Below are 27,999 nucleotides of genomic sequence, written 5' to 3' on the forward strand. Positions count from 1 at the left end.
AAATGCTGGGTGTGCTTTATGGTATAGAAACCTCTGAAAGCACCCAAAGGTCTCACAGAGAAACCCAGTAATGGGACCAGGTGACATTTTTCAGCTGTGAGAAGTAATAGTGGAGTCTCAATGGTGGTAAGATAGTACTTGGCCCCAGAACACAACCACTTTCCCAACAAAGTCTCTTAGGGGAGGGGTCATGTATGCATAGTAACCAGTGACAAATAGGAAGCAGTGCACACTAGAACAAGAGTCATTGTTTCTATTGTCCACAGGGGTCAGACAGTAAAGTAAATGAGAGATCTGCACATTAGACCTGCACAAGCAACTTTGATGAGACAGTGTGGTATACTAGAAAGCACTAGGGTTTGATATCAGGAAGCCTGGGTTCTATTCCTGGCTCTACCTCTAACTAACTGCATGACTTGGGCAAGTCACTTCTCCTGTCAGATCTAAGGCAGTATAGCAACAGCTGATGTTTATTGAGCACTGACTATGTGCCACACGTTTTTCTAAGTACTTCACTTAGATGATATCATTTGTTCTCATGATAACTATGAAGAGGGCACAGTGTTAGCCCATTTTGAGATGAAAGACCTGAGGTCTAGAAGGGTCACATAACTTGCTCACAGCTAGTAGGTAGCAGAACAAGGACTCAAATCAAGATCTGACTTCAGAATTCTTCTGATACATAATAATCCTGCATTCCTAAATGACTTCTGCTGTCCATATTGAACACTGGAAAGCTCCAGTAGTTGAGTGATGCTTATTTGGCATAGGAGAATGAGGTGTTGTTAGGATACCTGCACCTAAGGCCTTCCTCACAATCTTGGAAGGACCCAGTATGACAACATGTACCTGGACAGGGCCAGTGGGGAGGTTAGTGGAACAGTGGATCTGTCCAATGAAGATGAACCCTCTGCACTGACTTGTCCTCCAGCCCTCCTTTCCTTGATTGTCACTGGAGTGGCCTGAATGATCATGCTACTTCTCTGCCTCTGTAGATGTGCCTTCCCGCAGTGTTCTTGGTATGTGTTTAGGTTCTGAATGGCTGTTTCTTTTCCAGGCCTTGTTTCGGACAGTGGCCATGATGGTGCCAGATTATGCCCTCATTGGAGAAATCTCCCTCTATTCTATGGGGTTTCTGGATTCCAGAAGGTAGGTTACATTTGTTTTCTAAAGGCCCTGACAAAGTGGTTTTTTTATGTGGTGGATTCAAGGTGGGCTGCCTATTGGAAGAAAAGAGAGAAACGTGAGAAACAGGCTTCTGCTCACAAATTGATCTGAAAACACATAGCCCTGGTCTTGGTCTCGACCCCATCCCTGACTGGGAAGTGGCCCAGATTTCCAAGAAAGAGCCTCCTCTCTCTTTACACACACCTGGACTACTATGAAAGAATGCAGCCACTCATCTCCTCCCAAACCTTCACTCTAACACACACATACACATACCGACACATGCACACACAAATGCACACACATTCCTAACTGGCTTAAGGCAAGACTGAAAACAGGAATTATTCCAAGATTGAACAGGAAAATTTAATATAATTTTGAATTAACGTTGTTATCAATATAACATTTATTTACTACAATCAACTGGGTTATCTCTCATTCAAGTCTTACCCAGTTTTCCAAGACACACATCAAAGTCTTCATCACACGCACCATGAGTTATGAAATTCATTGTAAGATGGCTTTTATTGACCTATTCCAAATTTTACACTTGTCTTTTTACATTGTCTTGGCCGTAATTAATTGATTTTTTTTACTACGGATGTCTTCACAAGGCCATCAGTGTCTTTGTGACCTGAGTGTCCTTGTTCTTAGTCCACAGGGCTGCAGATGTTCTCAACAGAATACGTCACCCTTCCTAGGCCAAGAGGCTGCCTCTGTCAGATGAGGTTTAATTTATTTTTTCTATAGGAGACCTGGATTACATTGATTTTCCCACTCAATTCATTTATTTATTCAACTGGCAAACCTTTATTCAGCTGCCTACCTTTTGCCCAGTTTTGTGCTAGGTGCTGGTGAGCAACACAGAGTCTTTGCTTTTAAAGTAAATCAGTCTTGTAGAGAGGAGCCCCTCACAGGGAATGTGCATAAGTATATTGGGTAGGGTAACCCAGACCCCCTGATCCCAGTGGCTTAACATAACAAAAGTTTATTTTTCACTCATTGGGAATCCAAAATGGGTGCTTGTGATCAGGGGCAGTTCTTCCCCAGTGAATGGGTCAGGGACCCAGGCCACTTATATCTCACAGCTACAACACATGAGCATGGAGGCTCTCGTGGAGGAGGGTTTCATGGACCAGCCCTGGAAGTGGCATACTTCCCTTTCATTCACAGCCACCAACTAGGACTCAGTGGTATAGGCACCCTGTGAGTGTGTGAGAAGCTAGCAGATGTGGTCCAGCTGTGTGGCCAGGAAGAATAAGAAATGGTGGTGCACATGAGTCTACATGTGTTGTGTGCTGAATATATTAAATTGTGAATTGGTCTTCTTAAATTAAAAAAGTAAAACGTGGACATTGAAAAACAAAGTAATGTTACAGAAGTGCAAAAAGTGAATGTTCCCTCAGTGACCCTTAGTCCCATTCTCCAGGGATTAACATTGTTAATAGTTCATAGTTTGATGTATTCTTCCGAAGTGTGTGTGTGTGTGTGTGTGTGTGTGTGTGTGTATTCATACATTTATATATACAAACAAAAGTATACACACATTTAATTTCTTATGCAGTACATGTTATACATATGTGTATGTGCTTGCTTTTTCTTCATCCTACCTTTGAAAAAGAGTTACACTGCTTCCTTAGCTCATTATGGTAACTGCATTAAAAGGCCTTCAAATGATAGGGCTTCTCCATCAAGTCCGTGGGCAAGCCTGGTTTGCTGAGGCATGTTGAGAAGGTCTGTTGAGCAGACACCTTGCTCCTCTCTGGGGATCTGCAGACTTGTCTTTGCCTTTCTAGTCTTTCCCAGAAGATTGTGGCAACCTACCGCCTATGCTCAGAGCAACTCTCCTCCCAGCATCACTATGACTATGGCATGCGTGCAGTCAAGTCTGTGCTCACTGCTGCTGGCAACCTGAAGCTCAAGTACCCGGAGGAGAATGAAAGTGTCCTGCTGCTCCGGGCCTTGCTTGATGTCAACCTAGCCAAATTCTTGGCTCAAGATGTCCCTCTGTTTCAGGTATGTAGTGGTTTGGGGCCTTGGCCAAGCACTGGGACTCAGCTTCTAAAGAGGAAATGTTTCTCTGGCACCCTCTCCACATCCTCTTCCATCTTCTGACACCTTCTCTATCCCCAGCTAGCATCTCTGTTCCTGTATACTCTCCCCAAAATGTTGAATAATAATGATGATAGCAACATCTTGGTCTAGTTCCTGATTTTAATAAAAATGGTTTCATTGAGAGAATAGTATTTGCTGTTGGGCTGGGTAGTTATTTTTTAAAATCAAATTTAGTTAGTTTTCATTTGTAGTTAATAAATGCCTATCTTCCTTACCAGGCTGTGAGCTCCATAAATTATGACTATCTTGTTCGTTACTAATACAGTAACTGGAAGATAGTACAGACCCATTAAATATTTGCTGCCTTTTAAAATTATTTGGCAGGGAAATCATGTTTTATAGATAGTGTTGTAATTTGTAATTGTGGATGAGTTTTGATGTAGAAAAATGAGGTTTGGAATTTTTCAAAGATTTCTGCTGTCTCTAGATCTCATTTTGGGAAAATGTTGAAGTCATATATCTGGTAATTCATCTTTTCCACCTTCTCTTGAAATCTTTTAACAGGGAATTATATCAGATTTGTTTCCTGGAGTTGTTCTTCCAAAGCCAGACTATGAAGTTTTCATGGAAGTACTGAATGAGAATATCCAAAAGATGAAACTCCAGCCAGTACCTTGGTTTATTGGGAAAATTATCCAGGTTGGTTCTTTGCACGCATATGGGAGTGTGCCTGTTTTACTGTTTGCTGGAGTCAGGAATCGGAAAGAATTGTGGCAGACTGGAACTAACAGGCAGCAGTCAGACGTGCCTGAATAGCGATGGAGGTAGAGATGAAAATACTTAGCAATCTGTTGTGTCTTCAGTTTTCATTTCCAAGAGTTGAAGTTTAAAATCCAGTACTTTTCCTATGACCATCTTCCTTGGGGTTTCTTTTCTTAATTTAGGGATGAAATAAAACGTTTGGGGGCATTGGGCTTTGAACTAGTAAGGACATTCTCAGTTTCCAATGAAAGACAACTCAAACTGCCTTAATCAACAAAAGGGAATTTATTCACTTACCTAACTTGAAAAGTCCAGGAATATGTTGGCTTCAGGTACAGAGGGATCCGGGTTTTTAGATAACGTCATCAGGAATCTGTCTCTCTTCATTTCTGGGCTCTGTCTCTCTCTGCATTCAAACTTCTTTCTCAGTTGGGTCCCCAGCAGCCTCAGAGTTAGATTGTCCCAGATTCAAACCCAGAAGAAAAAAGAGCATCACTCTCCAACTGTCTTCAGCAGGTCTCGGGATTAGCTTTGAATTGTGCTGATAAAGTCATGTGACCATCCCTGTACCAATTACAGAGAAGGTCATTTCTATTTTACAGCATGAGGCCTGGCTCGGAAAATACATTTTCATCTACTGAGAGTTCCAGTCCAGTCAGAACAGCATTTAGGCCTCGAGAAAGGAGGTTTCCAGTATAAATGCAATTTACTAAAATGACCATTATTTCCTTTTCCTCTTTAAAAGCAAATGGAAATGGCGTAATGAAAAGATTAGGGGCATTGAATTCAGACAGCCCTGTGCCCAAATCCTGGCTTCACCACTGATGAGCTTGGGCAGGTTGCTTAACCTCTCGGGCTCAGTATTCCCGTCTAGCAATGGTTAATGTACCTGAATGGATTAAATGAAAGAATTTAGGTAAGTCACTTGATGCTTAGCATGTAGTTGGGTGCAGAGCAAATAGTAGTTCCCATCCCTTAATCTGAGACACACACATATATTTATTCATCGAAAAGATACTTAAACAATAGATCACGAAAAGGACTACAGTTTCCCAGAGGTAGAAGTGGCTGTGGGAATCCTCTTTCAGTCCCTCATTCCTCACTGACTTCTTACTAACTTGCAGTTCAGGGAGGTTTGCAATGATTAACTCCTTGTGTGATGTCTCCTCCCAGATCTACGAGATGATGCTGGTAAGACATGGCTATATGATTGTCGGAGACCCCATGGGTGGCAAGACCTGTGCTTATAAAGTGCTGGCTGCAGCTCTGGGTGATTTACACGAAGGTAAAGCTCGCATTCCTGGCTTCCAGGGAGGACAGGACTCCCCTCTCAGTTGTCTGACTCCATGGAGATAATGCCAGACTGTTAGTTTTGCTGTCCCTGGATTCTGGCGTCAGAGCCAGAAATAGAACATGGCACACAGATGTCTGCAGGCAGATGATAAAGGGGAGGTGGGGCTTCCAACAGGGGATTCTATGTGCATCATTAGGTCTGGAGGAATTTTCTCAAATGATGCACAGTGGCTTCTCCAAAGGTTTCCCAAAAGAGAGAGAGATGCCTGCCAGTGGCCTAAACAAAACTATGCTAAATTCAAATAACTACCTGATATCTTTTCTTTTCCTTTTTTTCTTTTCTTTCCATCCCTTCTTACCTTCTCCTCCCTTTTTTTTTTTCTCTTTTTTTCTCCCTCCCTCTCATCCTCCCTCCCTTTCTTTCCTTCCTTCCATTTAATTTGGAGGATAAGACCTCAGACTTTTGAATCAGCCCCAGACCCTGGGCAAATGACCAAATCTCTCTTAGCCTCTGTTTTCCCAGCTGTAAAATTGGATTGTTGTGAGAATTAAATGAGATTATGTAGGTGAATGATGTAGCATCGTGTCTACTCAACAAGTGAAAGCTGTGTTTATTACCAGGCAGTTTTGGGGTTTTTTTTAGCAGTGTCTTATTGTACCTATGTTTCCATGATCCCTTCCAGTACTTTAACATTTTTCCTAATAACACTTGATAATTGAGTTGCTGTTAGATTTTTGGGGTTATTGTTTTGGCGACTAACTTGGCCTTAATAACTAATTTGGGCATTTCAGACTTAAGTAATAATTTTGACATTTGAATATAGCTTAGAAAACAAAATGAAGAGAAAGGAGGCCTCCCCCATTGTCTTTGCCTCAGGATTCTGCAGAAATGGCTCTTTATTTAGTTCATGACTCAGGCACTCCAACTTTTCTTTACTTTGAAGGATCGTGGAAAAGTGCGGTTATTTTCTGTTATTAAGTGTGTATGATGTGCCATCCATCAGCCTGCATATCCTGGTTGGGTCCTGGTACTCCAACAGTGTGCCTTTCTCAGGGGATAACTGACACCTATTGAGCAGCTAAGAAGAGGTTTCAGGGCTAAGCTAGCCCTTCTGATAGAGAAAGGAAAAGTAACCATCATTTTCCAGAATCTTCCTTGTCAGCTTTTTCCTCATCTCAAGTCAAAGCCAAGGTTCTTAGGGCAGCTGTGAGAGCCAGGTGCCTCAAGAGGCCTGATAATATGGCATCTCTTTCCTTTACTGATTGAGTTCTTATGGTGAGAAGCCATATGAGAAAATATGGTGAGAAGCTATTGGCTTTATTAACCTAGAAATTTAAGGCTTTGTCTATCCAGCTATCTCACTCTTTATAAGGACTGAGCACAGATTTTATTAGGACTCTCCTTGGATGGTATATTCAAAAATGTTGGCTGGTCTTTGAGATGGCATTATCTCTTACCTAGTGTTCTAGCCTGACCAGAGTCTCTGTAACTCATGTTGGACTTTCTTGCTAGCCCACCAGATGGAGGAGTTTGCTGTGGAGTACAAGATCATCAACCCCAAGGCTATCACCATGGGGCAGCTGTATGGGTGCTTTGACCAAGTGAGCCATGAATGGACAGACGGAGTCCTCGCCAATGCTTTCCGGGAGCAAGCGTCTTCAGTGTCTGATGACCGAAAGTGGATTATATTTGATGGGCCAGTGGATGCTGTTTGGATTGAAAATATGAACACTGTTCTGGATGACAATAAAAAGGTAGCTACTAAGTCTGATATCACTTTTTATGGATGGATATAAACTATTTTATTGAAGTGAGTGATTGATCAAAACTATATAATACCTACCTTTATTACACTAAGAATGAATGTCCCACAAGAAAGTAACAGTTATCAGTTCATGAATTATGTTTCTGTACTTGTAGTAGGTAAGCTATGTGCGTTTAGAGATGATGTTGTAAAGTGGTTAAAAGCCTTGTTGCTGGCATCAGATTGGACCACTAGCTCTACAATTGAGCTGTGTTGTATTGAGCAAGTTACGTAACTTCTCTGAACCTCAGTTTCCTCATTTGTAAAAGGGTAGTAATAAAATAGGAGGGTTAGTAATTAAATGAGATAGTACATACATGGTACCTCATATATGGAATGTGTTTTGGTTATCCATTGCTATATAACAGACTACCTTAACACCTAGTGGCTTAAGACAACCATTTATTTTGTTCCTGATATTATGGATGAGGAATTTTGGAAGGGCTCAGCTAGGCTTAGCTGATCCTTATGATGTCAGCTGGGGAGCTAGGGCTCAAGGATCCACATCCAAGGTGGCTTCTTTACTTACTGTCTGGAGACTCATTCCTCTCTCTCTCCCTCTCTCTCTCTCTCTCTCCCTCTCTCTCTCTCTCTGCCCCTCCCTGACAAATAACATCTCATCCTCCAGGCCTCTCCATGTGGCTTGGGATTCTCACTTGGTGGTCCAGAGTAGTGGTACTTCTTATGTGGTGGCTAATTTCCAGGAGGCAGTAGTAGAATTTTCCAGGGAATGAGGAGCTATGCTTGGAACTGGCATAGCATCGCTTTCTCTGAATTCTGTTGGTTGAAGAAGTCAGAGGGCTTGTCCAGATTCAAGGGGTTGGAGCAATAAACTCCACCTCTTAATGGAGGTGGGCAAGTGTAAAAATGCACATGGGATGGGAGAGATTATTGCAGTAGTCTTTGGAAAATACATTCTGCCACAGTAAGTCTAGTGGCTAAAGGGCTTGGACTCTGGAGCCAGACAGCCTGGGTTCAAATCCTGGCCCTGCCGCTTACCAGTTGTGTAACCTCAGACAAGCTGTTTAGTGTCTCTATGCCTCAGTTTCATCATCTATAAAATGGGGATAATAGTGTCTACCTCATAGTGTTGTTAGGAAGATTAGATAAATTAATATTTGCAAACTACTTATAATAGTGCCTGGCATACAGCAAGTGCTATATAAGTGTTTTTTAAAATAAAATAAAATGATATAAAATAAAATTTATCACCATTTCGAGGAAGAGCTCCTGTGCTGAATATAACATCATTAGCAAATCAAAATATATTTTCCTACTGCATTTAAATTTCACAAGACTAAGAGTGAGTCATGCTCAACAATGGAAGGCCTAGTTATCCAAATTATACACATATACTAATTATAGCATGTGCATAATTTTGATTATATAACATATAAAAATAGAAATGTTTTATTACATGATATGGACTGTGTTATATAAACTAATTGAACAAACGTTATCGGTTGGTCTCGAGATTAGAAGTATAAAGAGTCATCATCAGTGGATTTTCTGACGGCTCTTCTCTGCTCTGGGTGTAAATCAAACTTCTGTCAGAGGTATGAATGTATTTTACTTTTCTTGATATTCAGAGATGACACTGCTGTTGGTGTCAGCCCCATAACAGCTATGACATTTGATGTGGACCAGGTAATGTGCAAGGAACTTTTTCCCCATAACTGTAGATGAGCATTAGGGAGTAATGGGGTTTCCATTTTTCCTCTGAGGCCTAGGCTTCCGGACATCTTATGACTTAAATATCTCATTTGAACCCTTGTTGGCAAATGGGAAGCTGCACAGCTGGCTTTGTATGTATTGCAAGAGTCTCCTATGTGTTTGCACTGCTTTCTAAAGGGATATGCTTGCTAAACACTAGGACTTTCAATGGTCTTTCCTTCCATTCCAAAAGGGATGTATGGAGATATTCTTGTCACTCTAGCCCTGGACCAGGCCATGAGGGATTCTAAAAGGAGTCTTTCATGGGAGACTCGAGCAAATAAAACAAGATGAGTGTGTGCAGTTAAGTTCTATATTAAACACTAAGGAAGGAACCACGAAACTTGCTGTCATCTGACAACTTCTTGACCCTTCAATGAAGGCTGTAATTCAGTGATTCTCTGACCTCCCTATTTAAAATTACAGGTCACCTGGGGCCTGCAGGGTGGCATAGTGGTTAAGATCGCACACCTTGCTTTGGCGGCCACGGGTTTGCTGGTTCGGATCCCAGGCGTGGACCTAACCCCGCTCATCAAGCCATGCTATTGGGGCGTCCCACATAAAATAGAGGAAGATTGGCACAGATGTTAGCTCAGGAACAGTCTTCCTCAAGCAAAAAGAGGAAGATTGGCAACAGGTGTTAGCTCAGGGCCAATCTTCCTCACCAAAATGTAAATAAATAAAATAAAATTACAGCTCACCTGACCCTGACTGAGCATTCTTCAACCCCCTCTTCTACTTTATTTTTCTCCAAAGCACTTTCACCATTTTATATACTATGTATTTTGCTAACCATCTGTCTCCCCCCAGCAGGATATAAACCTGAAGAGGACAGGGATTCTTGTGTGTTTTATTCTAGGCACCTAGAACAGTGACTGGCATGTAGTAGGGATCAAGAAATATTTGTCAAATGAGTTCAGACTATCTCTGTCTCCACTGAGGCCTCTCTCTTGCAGATGGAATTTAACCCTGCCCTCCACCCCTCTGCTTTGCACTTTCAGCTTTGTTTAATGAGTGGTGAGATTATCCAGATGAGCTCCAAGATGAGTCTGATCTTTGAGCCAGCCGACCTGGAGCAGGCCTCCCCAGCCACTGTGAGCAGGTCAGTCAGCTTGCACTGGCACCCTGAGGGATGCATGGCCTCACTGATGCTAAGCAGGAGGGACAGCTCTAAAAATCCGCAAATGTGATTAAGCGCTAGCAGATCACCTACATTATTTGTTGTCACTTAGATTTGTCATAAAATCAGTCCTCAATCCTCATTGCTGGTAGGAATCTAAAATCAGGCAAGCACTTTGGAAAAGAGTTTGACATTATCTCCCAAAACTGAACCTTCATATGCCTCATGACCCAGCACTTCTGCTAAGTATATATCCAAAAGAAACTTGCCCATGTACATACTCCTGTGTGTCCAAGAACGTGTCCAAGAACATTCGTTGTGACTCAGTTCACCAAAGCAAACACTTGGAAACCACCCAAATGCCCATTAACAGGAGTGAACTAAGTATAATAAAGTCAGAAATTGTAATATTTATATAGCACTCAAAATAAATGAACTGTACTGACGTGCAACTATATGGTTAATCTTAGTAAAATTAAAGATAAAAGCTTAGCAATATTATGTATAAAAGTAAGCCTACAATATTACATACAGCATAGTACCCCTTTTAAATTGTTAAAAATAACTAAAATAAATATATATACATTTTAGGAACATATAGAAATGCCGTAAAACTACAGTCATCCCTTGGTATCCATGGGGGATGAGTTCCAGGACCCCAGCGGATACCAAAATCCAAGGATGTTCAAGTCCCTTATATAAAATGGTGTAGTATTTGCACATAACCTATCCACCTCTTCCTGTATACTTTAAGTCATCTCTCGTTTCCTTATAATACCTAATACAATGTAAATGCTATGTAAATACTTGTTACGTTGTATTTTGTTATATTGTATATTGTTATATTGTATTATTTAGGGAATAGTGATAAGAAAAAAAGACTACGTGTTCAGTACAGACGCAACCATCCTAGGCCTTTCAGTCTGTGGCTGGTTGAATCCCGAGAATGTGGAAACTGTGGGTATGGGGTGGTTGGGGGGGATAGGGCGGTGACTGTATATAAGAGGGAAAGAAATCAAGGAACAGGTGAACATGAGATGCAAGATACTGTGTTACCTCAAGTGGGGAAGGTCAAGAGGATAGAATAAGGGGGACTGTATGGTTAGATGAGGGTTATTGCCAAGATTCTCACTTCTGTCTGAGTGGTAGGTTCATGGGCATTTATAACATTATTGAAGACAATTAACTAAGAAATGTTACATGTGGGCTAATGATGAGTGTGCCAAGGATGATAATTAATCTAATCCTGTGCATCCGAAGTCATAAAAAATAAAATAAAATCAGCCCATGTTCCCAAAGGCAATATGAGGGCTTAGAGCACATGGCAAGTTAGACCAACTTGAGCTCCTACTCTGGCCATGCCACTTGCTAGCTGTGTAACCTCTTCCAAGTCATTTAGCCTCTCTGAGCCACGGTCTCCTCATGTCTAAAACCTAGACCACGAAGAGGAATACTTAGAAATGAAGGCCAGTAGGGCCTACATAGTGCCTGACAGGCAAAAGTTGCTCAATAAATTGTAGCCAGTATTAGGAACAAACAAGAGAGCACCTAGATGTAACAGATGGAAAAACACATGCTACATAAAATGTTACATGTCAGTACTTGAGTATTTACGCTAATGATAATAATAGCTTCCATTGATTGACAGTTTTCTATGTGCTAGGCATGGTGCTAAATTCTTTATTGGCATTTTATTTAACCATTACAACAGTCTTATGTACTACATATTTTTTCATTCCTCAATTTACAGACAAGGCCACAGAAGTTGAGAGTCATTGAAGAAACCTGTCCAAGATCACTCAGCTAAAAGGGTCTGGGGCTGGGATTTGAATCCAGGTCTCTCTGGCTCCCAAGACCCAGCTGTTAGCACTGGTCTCTCCCCTTTCCTGATAAAAACCTGTGCACCTTCCCCTGGTCCTGGAGTTGGTGTGGGTGGTGCCCCAACCCAAGCTCCAGCTCCTTGCCCTCCTGAGACTGCTTGCATTTCCCTCACCCCTACAAACTTGGAAGCCCCGATATGGACCCAGCTGGTCCTTTGTTTTTGCTTTCCAGGTGTGGGATGATCTACATGGAGCCCCATCAGCTAGGCTGGAAGCCCTTGAAGGATTCATACATGGACACCCTGCCCTCCAACCTCACGGAGGAACACACAGAATTGGTGAGACCCACCAGGTCCCTTCCCTTTCCATTCCTCCTTGTCTCCCTAATCCTCATCTCAAAGGCCTTCTGTACACGTCTTCACCTTCATAATTCCAGGTGGCAACAAGGGGCAGGGAATACCCTGCCTGTGCCCAGTTATATTGTTTCCTGACTGCCTGCCATTTTTTCCAACTTTCTTCTCCATGTACTGGAGATGGGTGGTGCAATCAATTTCTTCCTTGTCTTCCACCTTCTCTATCACTTGTTGGCTTGCCAATGAAGAATTCTAGTGCTTGAGAAGTGTTCTATATGATGGCTGGAATGTCACCCTTTCTCCATTGCCTCACTAGCAGAAATGCCTCTAGAAGCTGTTCTAAAGATGGACTGGGTTAGGAAAAGCCTTGTTCCTCTCTGTACTGCCACTCCCCATCCCTGTAACCTAGATGCCATGCCTCTCACCACTGGGGAGCTGGAACCAGTTAGAAATGCTTTTATTGCAGCTACTAAGAGTGTCCATTTCCTTCTTCCCTTCCTAAAAGAGGTGTAAACATTCAGGTTAGGTAGGTACCTGACCACACTCTCAGACCAGGGAAGCAGAAAGGGAGAACCAGTGCTGTGGTCCCTCTTGTCTTTTCCTGCGTTAATAGAGTTCCCTAGGAAAGTTTCCCACTGGAGAAGCCAAGAATGAGCTGAGTTGGGTTCTCTTCCCAATGTGAAAACACTTTGGGGAACTATGTAGGATGTATGTAGGATAGCCCCATTCCTGTCACATTTACATACATGTACAACATATATAAACATGTACGTTTATACAGACACATGTCCACATGCACAGTCAGAAACCAGTCTACACACATGCACAGGAAGCCTTCACGACTACTCAATGTCCTTAGTATGAAGTCTAACTCCTTATCAGGCCTCTGAGACTGTGGTCTGGCCCGGCCCCCACCTACAACCTCATCCCCTACCCTGTTCCTCAGCCTTAGTTCATTACCCTCCAGCCCTCATGTCTTGTTTCCATTCCTAGAAAACCCCAGGTTTCACAACCTCAAGGCTTTTGCACTTTTTATTCCTCTTCCTGGAAATCTTGCCTCAGTTCATCTCATGGGTGACTCACCCTCGTCTTCTAGGCCTTAGCAAAAAGTTCTCCTCCAAGAAGGCTTCTCTGACCACCCTATTTAAACTCTTCCTGTTATTCTCCATTGTAACATCTTTATTTCATCCTAGTACTTTCCATGATTTGTAAGTGTTTTATTCATTTCCTTGCTTGCTTAGTTTTTTATTGTTTGTCTCCCCTGCCCCTCAGACTGTAAGCTCCATCAGGGCAGGGACCTTCTTTGTCTTGGCCATCATTTAACCTTAGTACCTGCTACACTGCAGTTAGTAGATGCTTAATAAATATTTGTTGACTAAATGAATATACCACAAATCCATGTACACATGTATATTCACATATACATGTAAATGCATCTATACATTCATACATACATACATATCCACACATATATACACACCTGTGAATGTATTTATTTAGTGGTGACCTGCCTACTTCCGAAAAAACTTAGGATAATTTATAATGAGAGTCACAAAGCATAACAAAAATGAAAAAACTAAAATAAAAGGATAAAGTGAATCAAGTAATATTTTTAAAAGAGTAAATGGGGTGGGGAGCAGAGACGAGAGACAAGAGTCATTATACCCACAAATAAGGAGCTCAGCTCTGTACTTCCTGTGGCCAATTTATACACGAATTCCACCTTACTAATGCCAGTCATTTGCAAATCGATTATTTAGAATTCTTAACATTTTTTATAGAAACAAAGTCAGATAATGTGTCTGGGTCCTAAAACTATTTCATGTGTCTTGTAGCTGAACCACAGTAGCTCCGAGTCTGAGTATCCAGCTCTGGGCAGTGGAATCAGAGGGATGGGGGTGGCCTATGGGCCGTACAATTCATTAAGTAGGAAGCTGGGGGCAGGGGCCTTGATGCCTGTGGTCTTTCCCAAATATTCTTAGACCCTAATCAGCAACCTTACCAGCATCTCCAGCCTCCCTGAGGTGGACCAAACTCTTGGTCTTCAACTCACTTTTTGATAACGACTCCATATCTCTCTTTCTACTCTCAGGTCAATGACATGTTTATGTGGCTTGTCCAACCCTGCCTGGAATTTATTCGCCTTCAGTGTAAATTTGTGGTCCAAACATCTCCCATCCATCTTGCCTTCATGATGATGAGACTGTACTCCTCTCTGCTTGGTAAGTGCTACCTACTATTCTTAAGCCAGATGGGGATGGAGTGTGCTCCCACTCCTGTTTTTCCTCCCATGATTTAGTGTTCCTCCCATGAGTTACAATGAGACTAGCATTTCGGTCTAGAACAAGCATGCTTTTGGAGTGTAGATAGTAGAGTTTGGTAGAAAGAGTCCGTGTGTTTTGGCTTTAGCTTTGATCTTTGATTTCCTGGGTGTTCTCATGCAAATTACCCCATACTTCCTCACTCTTAGGTTCCTCATCCACACAATGGGAATAATAATTCCTATCCCTCTTTACCTAAGAGGGATATCCTAGAGGGAGATGAATTGAGATGATACATGTGAATGTACCTCAGAAAAAAGATTATGAAAAAAATAAGATAGGAATTTTTCCCATGGAAAACTTATATTACAAAGATCTGAATTCACAAAACATATATATACACGCAGCATAAGAGAAATGATCACATTAGTCTCCCAAACTAGGGAACTTCTCTAGGACATGGGAAGTGTGTAAATCATAGAACCATTGGTTTAAGTGTTCTGGAGAAATTCCCTGTAATTTTCACACAAATCTAATTTCACTGAATTCTACTGGAAGTGGCAAAAGATATGTCCATTTGGAGAACTTTTATTGGATGCTGTTTCTTTTTCAAGGTCACCTATAACTGAAATTCAAGATGGATCTTCTTACTACTTCTGCTACATGAAAATATTTTCTCAGTCCATTTCTTCCAAAAGCATTATAGGTGTAGATCAAAAATGTAACATGGTGGTGGGGCCGGCCCGGTGGTGCAGCGGTTAAGTTCGCATGTTCCGCTTCTCGGCGGCCCGGGGTTCACTGGTTCGGATCCCGGGTGCGGACATGGCACTGCTTGGCAGCCATGCTGTGGTAGGTGTCCCACGTATAAACTAGAGGAAGATGGGCACGGATGTTAGCTCAGAGCCAGGCTTCCTCAGCAAAAAGAGGAGGACTGGCAGTAGTTAGCTGAGGGCTAATCTTCCTCCAAAAAAAAAAAACAAAAACAAACAAAACAGCAACAACAACAACAAAAATGTAACATGGTGAACAGTTGAGTGGAGACTTTCTTTGGCTAAATATTATTTGACTTTCTGAAATTAAAATTACAGGCAATTTTTTCAGAAGCACACCAGTGGCATGCAATGTCATATATTTGCCTTATTGCTTGTAAATTTTGCCTATTTTCCCAAGCTCTGCTTATTGTCCTTAAGTAGTGTCTCCTCCAGGAAAGAGGGTACCAGCATAAGAAATGGACTCATTGTCCCCACCACTGAATTACCTAAACTCTCGCCTTCCAGAATCTATAGCTATGATTCCTTGAGCACTGATTAAATAATAGGTAAAGGACTTGAATAGACATTTCTGCAAAGAAGATATACAAGTGGCCAATAAGCACATGAAAAGATGCTCAACATCACTCATCACTAGGAAAATGAAAATCAGAACCACTATGAGATACCACTTCACACCTATTAGGATGGATACTATCCAAACAACAACAACAATAACCAAAAATAACAGCTGTTGATGAGGATGCAGAGAAATTGAAACCCTTGTGCACTATTTGTGGGAATGTAAAATGGTACAGTGGCTATGGGAAAATAGTTTGTCAATTCCTCAAAATTAAACATAGAATTATGATATGACCCAGCACTTCCACTTCTGGGTATATACACAAAAGAATTGAAAGTGGGGGCTTAAACAGAGATTTGTACACCCACATTCATAGCAGCATTATTCACAATAGCCAAAAGGTGGAAACAACCCAAGAGTCCATCAATGAATGAATGGATAAACAAATTGTAGTATGTACATACAGTGGAATATAATTCAGCGTTAAAAAGGAAGGTAATTCTGACACATGCTACAGCATGAATGAACCTTGAGGACGTTATGCTGAGAGAAGTAAGCCAGTCACGAAAAAGACTACATATATGATTTCACTTCGAAGACATACCTAGAGTAGTCAAATTTATAAAGACAGAAAGTAGAATGGTAGTTGTCAAGTGATGGAGGAAAGGGTGATGGGGAATTATTATTTAATGACTACAGAGTTTTAGTTTGCAAGATGAAAAAGTTCTGGATATGGATATTGGTGACGGTGGCACAACAGATGGTTAATACCACTGAACCATACACTTAAAAATGGTTAAGATGGTAAATTTTATGTTAGGCATATCTTACCACACACACACACACACAAATCTGAAAAAAAAATATATGTGGATAAAGGATCTGGCAGGTGATGGCCACACAACCATCCTCCCCAGGCCTCTCACAACAAAACCACCTTGTTCACATTGTTTATATCTCTTGCACTCAGCAACTTGCCCTGAGGTTCCCTTTTCTTGCTTTTAGATGAAATCAGGGAAGTAGACAAGGAGGAAAGTGAATTATTTGAAGGCCTGACAAGCCAACAGATCTTCCTCTGGCTGCAAGGTCTGTTCCTCTTTGCCTTGGTGTGGACTGTGGCCGGCACTATCAATGCAGACAGCAGAAAGAAATTTGATCTGTTTTTCCGCAACCTGATCATGGGTATGGATGATAACCACCCAAGGCCCAAAAGCGTCAAACTCACCAAAAACAACATCTTTCCAGAAAGAGGTAATTTGGTACCTGTTTGTTTTGTCTTACTATAATGGTTTTGATTACAGGTTCCAAACCCAACCAAAATGTGTGGACCAAGTAAAGGCCTTTACAAAAACCAGGGAAGATTTTATAGCTTGCGTGGGTGGGCATGCACCAAATATGCTCATCCATTATCTTCGAAATGATCACTTTAGTGATCTGTAAATATTCTTAGATATTTGTGATGTCAATTACTAAAAGATTGAAAGATGTTTCTGTTCTTTTAAGTAGGTTTTACTGTTTTTTTTTTTCTTACCATCCCAATAATAATGATTAGCAGATATTTGGTCCTGTCTAAAACATCCATAATACATTGGGTCTACACCAAAAGGTCCTTAATATTTGGTCCTGTCCAAAATGTCCCTAAGCCGTTTGGTCCGTGTCATAACATCCTTGACATTTAGTTCTGTTCAAAACATCCATGAGCATAGTTGGTCCATGCCAAATCATTTTGGACAGGACCAAATATCAACTACCTTTTGGCATGGACCCAATGTCTCCATGGACGTTATGGACAGGACCAAGTATGACCAGATAGCAAGGATCAAATGTCTTATGGACATTTTGGATAGGACCAAATATCAAGGACCTTTTGACACAGACCAAATGTTTTATGGATGTATTGGACAGGACCGTCATGCAAGGAAGTGATATTATATAAAATTTAGAAAATACAGAGAAGGGAAAAGAAAACAAAGATCAATGATAATCTCACTATCCAGAAATAATCACTTTTTATGTTTTTTCTGCCAGTTTTTTCTATATTTCTATAACAGAAAGGGGATCGTACTGCAAATACTTTCCGAATAGCGTTACTCTTTGTGATTATAAAAAAGTGTATGAAGGGCCATGAGGTAACTTCCTGGAATGATGGTAATGTTATATATATATTGGGAAAGATCTGGGTCATATGGATTTGTGCATTTAACAAAACTCAGTGAATGTACACTTAATATTTGTACATTTCATTGTATGTAAATTTTGTCAAAAGAAAAAACATAAACAAATATTGAACAGTTAATGGTATACATACTGAAGTCTTTATGGGGAAGTATATAGATACATGCAATTTACTTTGAAATGTGTCCCAAAAAATGAGATGACTTAATGGATGGATAGAGGAATGAACAGGTATGTGATAAAATAAGTAAAGACTAATGTAAAATCTAGGAGACCATATACAAATATTCACTGTATGATGTTTTCAGTGTTTATGTTTAAAACTTTTCATAATGATTTTTAAAAAATGAATGAATAAGTAGGTGTGCCCCCTACACACACACACTTTCCCCAGCACACCTGGCACACTTTATGTTATACATAGTCATCTGTCAGATGAACTGCATAGAGGCCCTGGACCAATCCATTGATTAGATAGTAGTACATTAATTTTTTTTCTTTTCTTTCTTTTGTTTTAAAGATTTTATTTTTCCTTTTTCTCCACGAAGCCCCCTGGTACGTAGTTGTATATTTTTTTTTAGTTGTGGATCCTTCTAGTTGTGGCATGTGGGATGCCGCCTCAGCATGGCTTGACGAACGGTGCCATGTCCACACCCAGGATCCAAACTGGTGAAACCCTGGGCTGCCAAGTGGAGTGTGCGAACTCAACCACTCAGCCACGAGGCTGGCCCCTCTTTTCTTTCCTTTTTTTTTTTTTCTTGGTTTGGAAGACTTTTTTTTATTGTGATGAAATATGCATTACATAAAATTTACCGTTTTAACCATTTTTAAGTGTATAGTTCAGTGGTATTAAGTACATTCACACTGTTGTGCAACCATCACCATCATCATCTCCAGAACTTTTTTCATCTTCCCAAACTGAAACTCAGTACTCCTTAAACAATAACTCCCTATTTTCCCCTTCCCCTAGCACCCAGCAACAACCATTCTACTTTCAGTCTATATAAATTTGACTACTCTAGGTACCTCATATAAGAAGAATTGTATAAGTATTTGTCTTTTTTGGCTGGTTTATTTCATTTAGCATAATGTCTTCAAAGTTCTTTCATGCATGTCAGGATTTCCTTCCTTTCTAAAGCTGAATAATATTTTCTTGTATGTGTATAGTACATTCTGTTATCCATTCATCTATGGATGGACACTTGGTTGCTTCCGTTTCTCGGTATTGTGAGTAATGCTGCTATGAACATGGGTGTATAAGGATTTGTTTGAGTCTCTGATTTCAATTCTTTTAGGTATATACCCAAAAGTAGAAGTTCTGGATCAAATGGTAATTCTATCTTTAATTTTTTGAGGAACTTCCATAGTGTTTTCCATTGTACTTTCTCACCAGAGATGAACAAGCACTCCAATTTCTCCACATCCTCGGGTTTTTTTAAATAATAGCCATCGTGTATGAAGTTCATTCTTAATTTTTTAAGAAAAAATATGAATTAGATCATATAATTAAAAAGATATAATTTTTAAAGACAACCACGAACCACTATTAACACTTTGATGATCATCCTTTTAGACGTTTCCCTATGTATATATGCATATATGTGCCTATAGATTTATTTTTACAAACATGGGATCATTTTGTACTTATTTTTTACTCATTTTCTAGTTTTTGCTATCATAAACAACATTATGATGAACAGTGTTCTGGTGGCTACGTATTTGCTAAGCCGTGATTATTTCCTTAGGATAATTTCCTAGAAATAGAATTGCTGAGTCAAGGGTCAGAGAAATTTTAAAGCTTTTGATTGCTAAGTTTACCTTGTGCCCTCACCAACACTAGGTATTACCATTTTTTGAAATCTTAAGCAATTTGAAATGTGAAAATGGTATGTTATTTTAACTTCTCTTTAAAAAAAACTTTTTTAATAGATTGTTTTAGAGCAGTTTTAGGTTTACAGAAAAATTGAGCAGAAAGCACAGAGCTTCTTCTCCAAAGCACCCCCATCACAGTTTTCCCTCTTATTAACATCTTGCATTTCTGTGGTACGTTTATTACGCTTGATGAACTAATATTGATAGACTATTATTAACCAAAGTCCATAGTTTACATTAAGGTTCACTCTTTGTGTTGTACAGTTGTATGGGTTTTGACAGATACATAGTGTCATGTATTTGCTATTACAGTATCATACAGAATAGTTAGTTTCATATTGCCCTAAAAATCCCCTAGCTCTACCTAATCTTCCTTCCCTCCCCCTTAACTTCTGGAAACCACTGATTGTTTTACCATCTCTGTAGTTTTGCCTTTTCTAGGATTGACATACTTGGAATCATAAAGTATATAACTTTTTTCAGATTGGCTTCTTTCACTTAGTAATGTGCACTTAAGTTTCTTTTATGTCTTCTTGTGCCTTGATAACACATTTCTTTTTATCATTGAATAATATTCCATTGTGTGGACATTTATCCATTCACCTATTAAAGGACATTTTGGCTTATTCCAATTTTTAGAAATTATGAATAGAGCTGCTTTAAACATTCAGGTAAAAGTTTTTGTGTGGACATAAGTTTTTGATTCGTTTGGTAAATACCTAGGAGTGCAATTACTGGATCATATTGTGAGCCTGTGTTTAGCTTTGGAGGAAACTGCCAAATTGTCTTCCAAAGTAGCTCCACCATTTTGCATTCCCACCAGCAATGAATGAGAGATCCTGTTGCTCTACATCTTTGTCAGCATTTGGTGTGGTCAGTGTTTTGAATTTTAGTCATTCTAATAGGTGTGTAGTAGTATCTTGTTTTAATTTGCAATTGCCTAGTGACATATGTTGAACATCTTTTCATATTCTTATTAGACATCTGTATATCTTCTTTGGTGAGGTGTCTGTTCAGATCTTTTACTCATTTTTGAATTGTGTTGTTTTCTTATTGTTGAGTTTTAAGAATTCTTTGTATATTTTGGATACAAGTCCTTTATCAGATATATGTTTTGCAGATATTTCCTCCCAGACTGTGGCTTGTCTTTTCATTTGCTAACAGTGTCTTCTCAGAGCAGAAGTTTTTAATTTTAATTAAGTCTAACATCAATTTTTTCTTTCATGGATCTAAAAAGTCATCACCAAACCCAAAGTCACCTCAATTTTTTTCTCTGTTATCTTCTAGAAATTTTATAGTTTTGTGTTTTACATTTAGATGTACCATCCATTTTGAATTAATTTTTGTGAAAGGTGTGAGACCTGTGTCTAGATTCTTTTTTTTTGCCCATAGATACATACTTGTCCCAGGACCTATTATTGAAAAGACTATTCTCCATTGAATTGTCTTTGTTCTTTTGTCAAAGATGAATATATTTGTGTGGGTTTATTTGTATGGGCTCTCTGATCTGTTCCATTGATCTATTTGTTCATGCTTTGCCAGTACTGTACTGTCTTGATTACTGTATCTTCATACTATGTCTTGAACTTGGGTAGTGTCAGTCGTCTGACTTTATTCTCCTTCAATATTGTATTGGCTGTTCTGGATCTTTTACCTTTCTGTATAAACTTTAGAATCAGTTTGTAGATATCTACAAAATAACTTGCTGGGATTTCAGTTGGGATTGTGTTGAATATATAGATCAAGTTGAGAAAAACAGACATCTTAACAATTTTGATTCTTTCTATGCATGAACATGGATTATATCTCCATTGATTTAGATCTCCTTTGATTTCTTTCATTAGCATTTTGCAATTTTCCTCATAGCTCTGGTACATTTTTTATTGGATTTATGCCTAAGTATTTAAATTTTTGGTGCTAATGTAAATGGTGTTGTATTTTTAGTTTCAATTCTAGTTTTTCATTTCTGATATATAAGAAAGCAATTGTCTTTTGTATATTAACCTTGTATTCTACAACCTTGCTGTAATCACTTACAAGTTCCAGGAGTTATTTATTGATTCTTTTGGGATTTCCTGCATGGACAATCATGTCATCTGCAAACAAAGACAGTTTTATTTATTCCTTCCTAATCTTTTATTTCCTTTTCTTTTCTTATTGCATTAGCTAGGACTTCCTGTATGCTGTTGAATAGGAATGATAGGAGGGGACATCTTTATCTTGCTCCTGATCTTAGGGGGAAAGTATCTAGTTCCTGACCCTAATATGTTAGCTGTAGATGTTTTGCTGATAGTCTTTATCAAATTGAGGAAGTTCCCCTCTATTTACAGTTCACTCAGAGTTTTTATTATGAGTGGGTATTGGATTTTGTCAAATGCTTTTTTTGAATCTGTTGATATGATTGTGTGATTTTTCTTCTTCAGCCTGTCGATGTATAGATTACATTAACTGATTTTTGGATGTTGAACTAGCCTTACATGTCTGGAATAAATCCCACTTGGTTGTGTTGTGTAATTATTTTTATATATTGTTGGGTTTGATTTGCTAATATTTTGTTGAGGATTTTTGCATCTATGTTGATGAGAGATGTTGGTCTATAATTTTCCTATCTTGTAATGTCTTTGTCTGGTTGTGGTATTAGGGTAATGCTGACATCATAGAATAAGTTATATAGTGTTCTCTCAGCTGCTCATTTTCTGAAAGTGATTGTAGAGAATTGGTATCATTTCTTCCTTAAATGTTTGGTAGAATTCACCAGGATTCACCAGTGAACACATCTGGGCCTGGTGCTTTCTGTTTGTGTCTTTCAAGGAATTTCCCTAGTTCATCTAAGTTATCAAATTTGTGGTCACAGAGTTGTTCTAATATTCCTTTATTATCTGTTAATATCCATGGAATCAGTAGTGATTGCCCCTTTTTTCTTTCTGATGTCAGTAATTTCTGTCATCTCTCTTTTTTCTTGGTAGGCTGGCTAGAGGTTTATCGATTTTATTAATCTTTTCAAAGAAACAGTTTTTGATTTTGTTGATTTTATCTATTAATTATCTGTTTTCAGTTTCATGATTTCTGCTGTAATATTTATTTTTACTTTCCTTCTGCTTAATTTGCTCTTCTTTTTCTAGTTTCCTAAGGTGAAATCTTAGATTATTGATTTTAGAGCTTTCTTCTTTTCTAATATATTCATTCAATGCTATAAATATCCCTGTAAGCACTTTTTTCACTGCATCCCACAGATTTTGAAAAGTTGTATTTTCATTTTCACTTAGTTCAAAATATTTAAATTTCTCTTGAGTCTTCTTTGACCCATGTGTTATTTAGAAGAATGTTATTTAATCTCCAAGTATTTGGGGATATTCCAACTATCTTTTTGTTATTGACTTCTAGTTTAATTGCATTGTAGTCTAAGAGCAGACATTGTATGATTTCTATTCTTTTAAAAATTTTGAGGTGTGTTTTATGGCCCAGAATGTGGTTTATCTTGGTGAATGTTCCGTGTGAGCTTGAGAAGAATGTCTTCTGCTATTGTTGGATGAACAAATCTATAAATGTTGATTAGATCCATTTGATTGATGATGGTGCTATTCAGTTTAACTACATCCTCACTCATTTTCTGCCTCCTAGCTCTCAATTACTGATAGAGGGGTGTTGAAGTCCCCAGCTATAGTATTAGATTTTTCCGTTTCTCCTTGCAGTTCTGTCAGTTTTGCTTCATGTATTTTGGTGTTCTGTTTACATTTAAAGTGTGGAAATAGTATATCTAATTTAAGTTTCTTCTCTTTTTAATTAGAAGTGAGATTGAATTTTTTATATATAGCAGTTGCTTGTTTTTCATATGTTCTGATTGATCTGTTCATGTTCCTTTTAAAATATTCTTGCGTGCGTTTTGGGCTTTTTAGCAGACTGTGTCTAGGCATAGATCTCTTTGTTTTGTTTATTTTCCCATGATGAGTCTTTTCAGTCAGCAAGGGAAAGTTTTTTTATTCTCTGAGTTTCATATCTATCATCTCCTCTTATTTTTGTGTTTTTGCTCTTTTGAGATAGACTTTTCATTTTTTAATTGTTTTTTATTGAGTTATAATTGACATACAATATCCTATTAGTTTCAGATGTATATCATAGTGATTAGATATTTATATATGTTACAAAATGGTCACCACAGTAAGTCTAGTGACCATGTCACTATATGAGGTTATTACAATATTATTGATTATATTCCCTATGCTGTACATGACATCCTCATGACATTTTATAACTGGCAGACTTTTCATTTTAATATGAATCACCCACAAGTTCAATTATACTTTTACTGTCTTGAATGATTTTAGTTCTGCTGTTATATCTTTTGTTTCCTTGCTGTCCTTTCTTAGTGTGATAATTAAAAGCACCAGCTGTGGAATCAAATTGTCGGGGCTTGAGTCTAGCTCCAATACTTACTAGCTGGGTGACCTTGAGCAAGTTTCTTAATCCCTCTCAGTTTCCTCAGTTATAAAGTGGGAGCAATAATAATAGTACATGTTCATGCTGCTCTTGTAAGAATTAAATGAGTTAATACAGAGATTTGCAAAAAAAAAAAAAAAAGAATTAGATGAGTTAGTACATGTAAAAACGCTTAGAATAAAGCATGGTATATAGAAAGTGTTAAGTAAATATTTGCAATTTTTATTGCTGACATTTTCATTATCATCATTTCTCTTAGCTCATCTATCTCCCTTTTTTAATCTCATCTTGCCTTTTTATCTTAGCCTATTTTCTCCTTATGAGTTTCTGTTCCTAGTCCATAAAATTGATTTTTTGCACCCTATTTAGGATACCAAACAGTTTCCTGAAATTTGGTTTCGAGTCCTACGTTAAAGATTTAGAGTTATACTCTTCAGGTACAATCTCCATATTATATTCCTTTATGTTGCAGTGTTTTTTCACAGGTCCCGTATGTTGTTTTCTGCTTTCCCCATCCTTCAGGATCAATCTATTTATGCTCTGTATCAGCAAAGATGGTGCATGACTTGCCCTTGACCCAGTTCTTGGCCCACTTTGTGATGACGTCTTTCCTTCCTTCTGCAGCTGGAGGGATAGTGATGTGCACAGCTCCCACTCAGTTTCTAGGTGGCTTTGCCTTATAACATCTCCTGTCTACTGTTGATGGCCTGATCTCTTCCCTCCACTTCCTACTCAACTGATGCAGTACAAGAAAAACTATGATTTCCACATGCACTGCAAACTGGCTTTTTCATATACCTTCCTTTGCAGCAACTACTCTACTTAAAAACAGGTTTGGTTCTGAAAAGGGTGTTCTTAAGACTAAAATGACACCTTACAAGTGATAGATGTGAACACGTCCATGGAAAGTTAAGCTTTACTTTTTCTCCATGGTAATCATACGGCTCTCTTCCTGCTAGTTTTCAAAATTTTCACTGCTTTTGGACATGATCAGGGTAAATAATATTCATAGAGCACCTTAAAAATAAACCTAAATGTTGTAAACTGTGGTCTAGAGTAAAGAGCGGTGAGATGGTCAAGATCCAATGACCACATGTGATCAACTAATGCTAGCCATTGGAGGCAGCCTTTTCTATTTGTTTCATCTGTTAACGTTCTGAAAAAGGGAAGTTCCTCAACAGAGGAGCGACTGTGGATCTTTACTTTGGAGGACCATACCTCACTGAATTTAAGGTGCCACAACCGTCTCCTTCTTCTTACTCTTTGTGGTCTGAGGCCCTGCTGTCCCTCTCAGCTATAGAAAGATGGCCTGGCAAGACAAGGACAAGAAGAAAATGAGACTGTTCTCCCAGAGTAGTTACCTGGTAGGGCAAAGGAACAGCTGTCTAATTTTTTATTTGGTATATAACTTGCATCTCTGCATCTGAAGGGGCTGTCAGGAATATACTCGATGGCCTCATTGCCTTTTCTCATGCAGTCTCTTGAAGTAAGATTTCTCAGTCTGGCTCATCTACTATCTAATTAGAGGAGATTCTTCCCAGATTCTTTCAGTCTTCATTTTCAGTGACATCATTCCATTTCTTTTTCTTGTGCCTTCATAAGTATTTTAGTAGGAAATTGCAAAGCTCCTAGCCAGAACCCATTTGAATCCAAAGATATGTTTTAAGTGCTAAGTATGGTTTCTTTTTTTATACAACAACTTTATTGAGGTCTAATTTACATACTATGAAATTCACCTACTTAAGTGAACAAATCAGTGGTTTTTTAGTAAATTTACCTAGTTGTGCATCTGTCATAAAATCAACCATAATCTAATTGGAGAACGTTGGAACATTAGAACAAATTTAAAACATTCATCACCTTAGTAAGATCTTTCATGCCCATTTTCAGTTAATTCCTGTTCCCATCCTCAGCCCCAGGCAACCACTCACCTGCTTTCTATAGATTTGCCCTTTCTGGACATTTTGTATACATGGAATCATGTAATTTGTGGCCCCTTGTGTCTGGCTTTGAGTATACTTTCTTATTACCATCTTAAAGAGCTTAAAATGCCTTTCTAGCCTTTCTACAAGGGCTCAGAGTTAAAATTCCAACCTTGTGTTAGCTTTCATGGTGAGAGCTCCAGGGAGGCCTTATTGACCTCACGGGCCATTGTTTTCTGGGCTTTTCCTGATCTAGGAGCCGTGGGGTAAATGGACCTCTGCAGTAAATGCTGAGGGAACTATGCTGATGAGCATACATTAAGGAAAGCAACCAGCCTTGGGAGGATTCTCTCAAGCTTGTTTCACATCTTGTGACATGGATCCTTGTTTGTCAACCAGGGATTTATTTGTCCAGAAAATTTTAAATTTCCCTTTATTCACCCATTCATTGTGTGTCCTTTGAAAACTCACTGACTTCTGTGTTGAAAAGTGTACCTTATTCTCCCAAGTGAAGGGAGGAAAACAGAGCTGGGTGGGGAGGGGTCAGAGGTAATAGAAGTCATTTGCCTTCCTGCATTTCTACTATTCTCCCTTTTAGCCTTTGCACCTGGACCAGAGTTTGAGTAAAAACACGGGGCAGAGTGAAGGAAATCATTACTCTGATGAGAACCAAAGAGACCCAGAGCTAAATGTTATCAAGTACCTTTCTGTGTTCCCAAAGCTATGCTAATTGTTTGATGCATGTATCTCATTCACCCTCCACAGGGATTCTCTAAGCCCGACATAAAATCAGACCATTTTACAGAGCAAATGGTAATCTTGTCCAAGGTAACATAGCTGGTAAATCCACTTTTACTAGGTTGAACCTTTTTTCTTTGGCCTAAATGTTCCTGTGTATCAAGCCACAAATTGGCTCTGGCTAATAACATCAGCAAGGGAAGGGGGATATATGCTTTTCTGAGTCATGCTTCTAGTGTCTTCTTTTTTTTTGTTTTGTTTTGCTGAGGAAGATTAGCCCTGAGCTATCTGTTGCTAATCCTTCTCTTTTTTTGCTTGAGGAGGATTAGCCCTGAGCTAACATCTGTGCCAGTCTTCCTCTATTTTATATGTGGGTCACGAACACAGCATGGCTGATGAGTGGTGTAGGTCCATGCCCCCCATATCCAAAACCATGAACCTGGGCTGCAGAAGTGGAGCACACCAAACTTAACCCCCAGGCCATGGGGTCAGCCCCCTAGTGTCTCCTTTTTTATTGCAAAAACTATTCAATTCTATTAAACAAAAATGACCAAAAATTGTCTCTCTGCTCATATCACTCTATCACAAGTAGTTTAATTTTCAAAAAATCTTTTCTCTGTCTTGTCCATCTGCTTTCATCTCTTTATGTAGAAGCAGAAATGGCATATGTTCCTTTTTTCTTCTTCTGTTTTCATCTGTCATTGTTTCTTAAAGGCATTTTCTATTTAACACTTAGTTTTTGCAACTATTATTTTAATAACTGCAAAATATTCCATTCATCTTATAAGACATAATTTTGACTGCTCTCCTCATGTGGAACATGTAAATTATTTCTAAATTTTTTCAAACACAGATGGTGCTGTGTACTCATGTATAGAGGTTATTTTCATTACGAATTATTTCCTTATGATAAATTCCCAGAAGTGGGATTTCTGACTAAGGCTAGAGACTGTTTCTGGAGCTCTGTAAGCATAGTGCCAGAGTGCTTTCTAAAAGTGTTGTACTAGATTGACTTCTAGGTAAAGCTGCAGAGTGACATAGGATAACAGAAGCTCCCTCCTTTAATACCTGATAAAATGAACAACAACAAAATTTTAAGAGTAGAAATTCCCCAGCAATGCCTAAAGAAAATGTTACAACCTAATTCTATCAACATTGAAAAGTGGTGGACAAG

General features: G+C 39.0%; 1 protein-coding gene across 10 annotated transcripts in view; it reads left to right on the plus strand.

The window, feature by feature from the left end:
* The window catches only part of DNAH3 (dynein axonemal heavy chain 3), a 167,119-nt gene that overhangs the window by 86,068 nt on the left and 53,052 nt on the right, over positions 1 to 27,999 (plus strand). For all 10 annotated transcript variants that reach the window (XR_006889553.1, XM_046668395.1, XM_046668396.1 and 7 more), the window contains 9 exons: positions 1,058 to 1,149; positions 2,964 to 3,183; positions 3,787 to 3,921; positions 5,158 to 5,269; positions 6,791 to 7,032; positions 9,797 to 9,897; positions 11,968 to 12,073; positions 14,181 to 14,310; positions 16,687 to 16,932. Coding sequence is in view for 9 of the 10 variants with exons in the window: in XM_046668395.1 (XP_046524351.1) it covers positions 1,058 to 1,149; positions 2,964 to 3,183; positions 3,787 to 3,921; positions 5,158 to 5,269; positions 6,791 to 7,032; positions 9,797 to 9,897; positions 11,968 to 12,073; positions 14,181 to 14,310; positions 16,687 to 16,932 (1,384 nt within the window). In the remaining variant the exon portion in view is untranslated. The remainder of the gene's footprint in view (positions 1 to 1,057; positions 1,150 to 2,963; positions 3,184 to 3,786; positions 3,922 to 5,157; positions 5,270 to 6,790; positions 7,033 to 9,796; positions 9,898 to 11,967; positions 12,074 to 14,180; positions 14,311 to 16,686; positions 16,933 to 27,999) is intronic.

The sequence above is a fragment of the Equus quagga genome, chromosome 7, assembly GCF_021613505.1.
Source record: "Equus quagga isolate Etosha38 chromosome 7, UCLA_HA_Equagga_1.0, whole genome shotgun sequence".
Taxonomy (NCBI): Eukaryota; Metazoa; Chordata; class Mammalia; order Perissodactyla; family Equidae; genus Equus; species Equus quagga.